Here is an 8,216-nt window from a genome sequence, read left to right as displayed (position 1 = left end):
CGCGCCTTCTCACGGGGGCAGGACACGCCTCTCACCGCCCTCGGAGCGCGCCCGGGCTGCACAGCCTATTGTGCCTACGCAGAGTCGCACAAGAACCGGCTGTCACAGTGTTTTTCAGCCCCTGAGCTTATAATGGTTAACCACTGGCTAACACTTGCTCTCCCTGCCTTAGCCTTTGAAATGAAGTCATGATGCAAAGTAAAATTACTATTTTTATCATTCTTTGTCAGAGATGCTTCCACAACCGTAGAAGGTTGCAATGAGAGTTTACTTCAGACCAACTTGTCAGCTAGCTAAGTGCTCAGGACTTTCCCTTGTAAAGCTGTTTTCAGCTATTTGATGCTGTATATTTTTACCCTTATGGCCAAATATGGGACACTAAAATAGCCAATACATGAAGTTTTTTCCCCTAACTTCACTGAACATTCATTCAGGAAATGGATAAATAACCAAATGTCATTAAAAATTGACATGCATCATCAGGTATCTACGTGTCATCACTCTGCTGAGTGACCCATGGAGATGCCTTTGTTTCTTGGTGGGCGACTGATTTATCTGTTACTTCCTAATGCACTGTTCTCCCCACAACCAGCCCAGGGTCTCCTCCCCTGCTGTAACCCTCAAAAAATTCCTGACTGTGATTGCAAATTGAGTACATTTAATCCTAAACTGTACAGCTAAGATTAGAAAGTAACAGTCTGTACAGCTGGTCATAGGATAAAGGCTTCAGGAGATTTCTGTAACAATCACCAGGACTCTGCTCCACAATTCAGCCTGCAAACTTTGGCACAGACAAAATGGGAGCCAGTGAGTTAGTTACCCGATGGGGGTCTGACATCAGTGAACTGGCCTGCTGGGACAGAGAGACCAAAAGTGGCTGAGATGATTTGATCGTCACAGCTGTCTTGGTCTGGGACAGAGGTATTTTCCTCTTGGTAGCTGGTTGTGTTGTGGACTCAGTGTGAGAACAATGTTGACAACACGCTGATGGTTTAGTTGTTGCTGAGGAGCGTTTACCCCAAGCTGAGCACTTTTCAGCTTCCCATGCTCTGCAAGCAGGCAGATGCACAGGAAGGCAGGAAGGAGCATGGCCAGGACAGGTGACCCAAAGTGGCCAAAGGGATGTTCCATACCACAGAGCATCCTGCTCAGTACAGAAACTGGGGGGAGTCAGCTGAGGGGGAGGATTGCTGCTCAGTGACAGGCTGAGCATCGCTCAGCGGGTAGTGAACAACTGGACTGTGCATCACTTGTTTCTTGTGGGTTTTATTACCCCGTCTCTCTCTCTTTTTCATTATAATTATTAGTAATAGTGTATCTCATTTTGTTTCAATTAAATAAACTGTTCTTATCTCAATGCACAAGCCTTTCCTTTCCGATTCTCTGCCCACCAGTGCTGGGGGTGATCCACTGATACGTAGCGGCTGGCTGGGGTTGAATCACAATGACAGCTTGTTTCTGTGTGCAGAAAAGCTCAGTCTCTTAGAAACAACTGGAATGTTGGCATTGTACTGCACAGAAAAGGGAGGGAACATGCAATCATGTAAAATGTTAAAAACAAATACAGCAATACAAAACCAGGCCTGGAAAGACATCCCAACCCATATGGAAGCCAAACAGTGCCCAGTACTACTAAACCTGAAAGCCAAGGTGGCAAAGTAATACAGCCTATTCACAATTGCTTAATCTTAAAATTAAAAAATTAAATAAATAAATTTTAAAAAGGGGAGTGTCATAGAGTGCAAATTGCCCCGAATCGTGCTGTTGCAGGGAAGCTCCTAAATCTAAAATATAGACAGTTATATTATTATTATTATTGCAAAAAGGAGGAAAAAGCCTGTACAATAGAATGCAGAAACACATATGGCATTTTTGTATTTTCTTTATTAGTTGTGCCTCATAGCCTTAAAGAAATGGTTCAACTCTCTGAAAATGATGTCTGTGCATGTGACACACCACCACACAGGTAATTTGCAGGTTATTTAGGCACTGCAGAGTAGCTTCATGATACAAATTAAACCTATATTGGATGCAAGGGGAGGAATACAGTTTTACAGGTGAAAAGCTGAATTAGAAGTTGTATTTAAGCTCAAACACAATGGCAGGCACAGAACCAGGAGCCCATCATCAGGGATGGCCACATACAGTTCCCATTTGCTCCAACACAGCTCTCAGCATTCAGCACTTCTGCAGAGCTAAAAATAAGGTAGGATCCATGACTAATTTCATGTGCAAAACCCAAATCACTATTGCCATTTCTACCATGAAAAGGAAAAGAAGGAGAAATCCATAGCTTGATCACAGCTAACACTGTCACAGCTGCATAAAAGTTTTTGATTAGATGGGTTACATGATGCCAGCCATGCTGACAGACACAATAATGCAAAGCTAACAGAAGTGCTGCATCTAATAAAAGCCAGTAGTGGATCTAAGGGTTTTGTCAATCAGACTGGAAAGTTGTGGGGAAAAGTGCAGATCAGATTTGCTGGTAAAGCAAGATACACAAAGTGCAACAAATAGTGATGCTATACTCATAAGAACCAAATTCTGTAAAGGCTATGTATACAGGGAAGTAAATGATTTGTGAAAAGAACATACATTGTTTGATGAGAAAAAATAACTTTTCTTAGCTAACCCCTACCAAACCACTACACTGTGAAATACAAGCAGTTTAAGTATGGCAATTGAACAAAGTAACTTCTCTCTTCTTGGTCCTTGAATGGTAAATTAACTGTTATATGTTCAGTTATTACACTTAAAGAGTTGAGAATTGATAAATTTCCTTATTCGATTCCTTTTGCTTTCAATTCTGATCGAACACGCTGCAGGTAAGAAGGATCCGGGTAACCAAAACTAGGAGAAGAAGAAAAGAATTGTTTGGACTATTTCTGCAAGGAAGCACTTGACAGTTCTACAGAACCTTCTCATCAAAATCCTTTTACAAATCTCATTGAAAATTTTATGCAGTTCTTACCCAACAGAGGAAACAGACCCATACTGCCAGTCAGAGAAGTGATATAGACAGCATAAAGCTACAAACTTCGGGAGCTGTGGCATTTTGTTGTCCAAGTTGACACTAAGAACTTGATTTTTAAAGCTGCCTGGAGTCTCACTTCAAAATAACAAGGTGTTTGAGTATACTTCCTTTTATAAAGAAAATCAGACCTAAAGCATATCCAAGTGAGCATTCAAATCAGAAACATAATGGCACCTCTGGACTTGAAGTAGTGCAACACCAGGACTGTGTGTGAAGCCAGTGATAAACAAGAGAGATTTGCACAGAGCAGGGGATAAAGTAGAACTGATGCTTTTTGCTCTTTTAATGATCCTAGCCCAGTCAGGAGCATCTAGACACAAGCCTTTAGAGCTTGCAGGACACCACCAGCCCCCTAGAGGCTGCAACAAGCTTGGAAGGACTGGTCCAAGACTCCCTCCTGTCTGTGCTGCAGGCAGCTCACACTCAGTACTGGTGATTACTCCTTTCATTTAAGTGCAGCAAGTCCTCAAGAAATACTGGATAGGGTTGTCATCTATTCAGAAAATCCTCTGACATACTGAACGGCCAAAATGGAATAACCTTTTCTTCAGGATGGGGCTGGCACGGTGTCCTGTGCTCTGACCCACTAAGTGCTGCACAACTCATGGTTCCTAGCATCTAAAAGCACATGACCATATCTGTACTACAGTCTCTCTTCCTGCTGTTAGCGCTGATAAGTAGAATTTCAAATCATGTTTTACAAAGTCCGAGTGCCATCTTTACCAGGATCATAATGGACCAGCTCCTCCTGGTGCAGAACAGCAGGTAACAGGAGAGCCTTAGATCAGGAGTCCAACCTTCAGTACCATCAAGAGCTTGTTGTCCTGTTCTGTACTAGAAGCAGGTTCTAATCAAAGCAGTTAGTAACTATGTGCCTTACAAACTCACTGGTGAATGAGTAGCCTGAGGGGCAGTAGAACACTAAGCTCATGCTTGTTCCAACTGTACAAATAGGTGAAGGTGATTAATGTCTGGATCCATAGGGTATTCCACAATGACTCTGTTAGTGACAAAATCTGAAAGCTCTAAATATGGAAAATATTCAAGGCAGCCTTCCTGACATATGTGAGTAACAATAATATTGCATAAAGAGAAGACTACTTACTGGGTAGGTCCTCCATCTCTGGCAGTTTTGTGGTGAATATCATTCCACGTGATAACACTTTGTTCACCAGTAGTATGTGACTGCCCCACTGTGAAAATCAGTTTTTGGTTAAAGGCCCTCCTGAGGAGCTCCAGAATTTCTCGCCCTTCCTTATTGTCAGGTAAATATGCTGTTCGGTGAGTTGGCAAATAATGCTGCCCTGGGTTTGGATGGTTGCTCTGTTTTGTAGAAAAACAAAACAAAAACACATTGTATATAATAAATGATTCAGATGGACTTAGCATGCCTGATGACTGATTTTGGGGAGTTTTTTTCTCTTTAGATACCTTCTTTCATATAAGTTTCATTCACACTTTCTTGTCATCACTCAGGCATCCACTGTTATTTTTCAATTTTTTTTCCCTCTTTTCTCTCCCAAATGCATGGCACCGCACCCGTGACTTTTTAATTTACTTCATTCTCAGTCCTAGTCACAAATCCAAGCACATAACATAAGGAGATTTCTCATCTGGAAAGCTATCACCAAGCCAGACCACTATTTATTTTTGTCCATTGGTGTCCACAGCAAAGAGATTGCCCCAGAAATGCTCATTACACTTGCAAAATTTTTCTTATATGACATCACTGCATAGATTTCAGTTCAGTTATTCCCAATGTACAAATTAAAGACAGGTACCTCTGTCCTGGTGCATATAAAATGAAGGGCTGACAATCTGACCATTTCACTCCTACTGTATTACTTAATCACACCCAAAAATATTGAATTAAACACTTGAAGATTTGTACAAAACAAAGAAATGTCTTGCCTGGACATACATTAAAATAATGGGAAAATAGTCAATTTTACATTTAATCTTGGTTTTGTTGTGGGAAAAATATCTTTAAGGAATACTTAAATATACTTACAGTTTGAATACCACCTTCCATATAATAGTCAATTTGAATAGTGTCACAATTGGGATAACCAGGAAGAGAGGAACGGATTTTTGTAGTTAACATTCTTCCCTCTGGTTGGTTTCCTCTCAGGACTCCACAGACAGTATTACAAACAGGACAAACTTGTTTATGAGCCAAGGCTAAGTCGATGCAACTTTTGCAAAATGCATGTTTGCACTTTTCCAGTATTTCTTTATTTTTAATTCTGTCCCTGCAAATCACACACATTTCTTCTTCTTTTTCTTCTGTCTTTGCCCAAGTCTGTCCTTCAGAAGAAAGATTATTCTTCTGCTTAACATTGGATTTCTTCTTAGATGCTCCTGTAGCTTCTTGAGAGCTGAGGTCAGAGGACAGCAGTGCCTTATTTTTAGTTTGTGTTGAGTCTTCAATGTTAAGAAGGTCCATCATGTGCTTTTCAGCAGCATAAAGATGGTCTGGTAAACCACTCATGATTAACTTATCTTCATTCTTCTTAAGTTTTACATGAAGATCTTCGAATTGTTTTCCATTAAGTAGCATATATAAAGTTTTCTTCTGATCTTCTGAAAGCTTCAGGATGATGCTTTTTTCTCTTAACATTGCAGAGGCACTCTGAAATGCATTGATGAAACTTTCAGTAGCATGTGATGACATATCATAAGCTTTGGGCTTAGGCCTAAATATTATGACCTTCTGGCCATATGAATTCTCTTTTATTTCTATCAGTGTATCAAATTTGTCATTAATGTTTTCGATATCTTTGCTTAATATGGTTTCCAACAATTTAAACACAGAAGCATCAACTTCAATTCCATTCCTGTATTTGTACTGTTCAGATGATATTTTCATTTCCACATGGCTGTTCTCACCTTCCTCTGCTAAAAATTTTTTGGCAGCTAAAATCTCTCTCCGTGGACCACGGAGTAGCAACTGATTCCCTTCCTCTTTAGCAAGAAGACGTCCAAACCTTTCATTTAATTTTGCTACTGTCTCCCTTAATGTGTAACTGCTTGTTATGGGAACTTTTTCCTGTTCCAGACCTCTTGTAGTTTCCTGAAAAGTTGTGATAAAAAAATCACTAGCTGCTTGTAACGATGCAGGACTAGCATCAGAAGATAAGCATATTAATGTGCTATCCTTGTAATGACCTTTAATTCTTATACACACTCCAAACCTTTCGCGTAGTTCTTTGATTTCTTTTTTGCAGGTGTGACTAAAATACTCGTAGAGAGCTGTCACAACTGGAAACTCATTCATTTCTTCAGTATTCAGACCATTTTCATCTTTCAAACCATTCTTACATTCAGAATGTGAAAAATTATGGCTTGGGTCTCTGCCTGCAAGGATATCCTCAAAGTAGTGATAAGCTTTTTCAATATCTGTAAAATCTCCTGTCAATTTCTCAGAGCCATCCATCCCAGGGCTTCCTTCTCTCTTTAAGTTTGGACATATAATGGTAATTTTCTCCCTTTGGTCTTCAGTGAACATACTGGTATTCAAAGTAGCAGATACTGTAAGAAATATCTAAAGGAAAGACAAGAATATAGCAACATTAGTTTTTTCTAAGGTTTTCTGCTTGCTGCTTCTATATTTTGAGCAAGGAGGAGCTCTGTCCATCCCGGTAGTGCCAGATTACTATAAACAAGTTTGCACACAGTATTTCTTTTATGTCATGTATACTGACAATACAAACAGATGAGTAACACAATCTGCTCCTAAGTCAGCTGCAAAAATTAGTTGTTAATGTTGCCAGCATTGCAGGAGCAAAGACAGTAACTCTGCTACTTAGGCTGAGACTGTGACCAGCATTCTCTGCTCCCAACCTCTGACAACAGGGTTAGCATAACTACGGGCATTTTAGACCGTTTTTGCAAACAGGCAACCTCTGTGGCTGAGCTCAGTGCATATTAGGCCCTTTTCCCATCATTATCAGCCCCTAAAAGTCCTGAGCACCAAGTAGACAAAGCAAACACATTTTTTCTTTCCTTGCCTATCACCCTCAAAGTTTCTGGGCACCAGGCTGACCACTGCCCTCCTAACTGGTTTTGAACGTCCCAGGTACCCTGCCAACCAGGTGGTATTGACCCTGTCACCAAGCATGCTGGTTTAATGGCACTGCCTACAAAATCAACCAGCTCCAAGTCCTAACTGGGAATGTGGACCACAACCGTGGCTGGACAGTGAAACCCATGGACCCCTCGGTGGCCAGGGAGAGTTCCACTGCCCTCCACTTCCTTTGAGGACTGACTGGATGACCCATATGCTTTTATGTGTTCTCAAGTCTAGATTGTGATTGATCTATCAATACAGCAACTTAAGCATTAAGATTTGACACGAGTTGCACCTCTCACCTCCAGGTGACTAGAAACCATAAGCTAAGCTGTGCTATCAAACACAGTGCTATATACTTATATATATATATATATATATATACACACTATACTTATAAAATTGTCCTACCCTGATTCTGCTTCTAGAAATCCTGTGGTATTCTGCTCATTAATTCTATGCTACACTAATGATAAAATCCTGTTTTAAAAAGCAAAAAGCTTTAATTGCAACTACATCTTAGTGCCATCGTTATTCTGCCAAGGGTCCCCAAAAGAACCTGTCTGTCCCCTTAGCACCAGGTTACACAGACACAACACGTTTTAAAACCACCTATAAGTTATACTTTATTGTTCTTTATTAATATTAGACTCTCTAGTTTTCACTTACTATCTTTCTTTAAAAACTTCCCAAAAGCCATGCTTCAAAGTAACTCAAGAATCAGGGCAGAAAACAGGATTCTGAAAAATAGTAACAAACATGTTCACTTCTCTACTTTGCACAGACAGAAGGATAGGGAAGTTTGCAGTATAGTGGCACAGATGCCAGGTAAGCACTATGTTAGCACATGCTTATACCTCAAAAATGACATCTGTTACCATGCAAAACAGGGTAAGCCCTCTGAGCCAGATACCCGTGTCTTGGTAGAGCCTCCACATCATGTAGCCCTGTCTCACATCCCTAAACACAGCTGATCTTTTCTGCATAACTTTTAGTTCAAAGTGTCTGAAATCATGTTTGCTGCGCTGCATCACATCACAGCAGACTCTTTTAATGCTGAAGTAAGGGATGGAGGTAATTAGGGCTGCCTCAAGCTGCAAACCGTGTTGA

General features: G+C 40.5%; 1 protein-coding gene across 1 annotated transcript in view; it reads right to left on the bottom strand.

Annotated features, from left to right (window-relative positions):
* Positions 1–1,864: 1,864 nt before the first annotated feature.
* DTX3L (deltex E3 ubiquitin ligase 3L) overlaps positions 1,865–8,216 on the bottom strand; it is a 7,634-nt gene continuing 1,282 nt past the window's right edge. The window contains exons 3-5 of the mRNA XM_008638284.2: positions 5,049–6,581; positions 4,143–4,360; positions 1,865–2,853 (exon numbers count right to left, since the gene is read on the bottom strand). Of these exons, the coding sequence (XP_008636506.1) occupies positions 2,784–2,853; positions 4,143–4,360; positions 5,049–6,581 (1,821 nt within the window). The 3' untranslated portion in view covers positions 1,865–2,783. The remainder of the gene's footprint in view (positions 2,854–4,142; positions 4,361–5,048; positions 6,582–8,216) is intronic.

Source organism: Corvus brachyrhynchos, unplaced genomic scaffold, assembly GCF_000691975.1.
Source record: "Corvus brachyrhynchos isolate BGI_N302 unplaced genomic scaffold, ASM69197v1 scaffold126, whole genome shotgun sequence".
Lineage (NCBI taxonomy): Eukaryota > Metazoa > Chordata > Aves > Passeriformes > Corvidae > Corvus > Corvus brachyrhynchos.
This window is presented reverse-complemented; position numbering and strand designations above follow the sequence as displayed.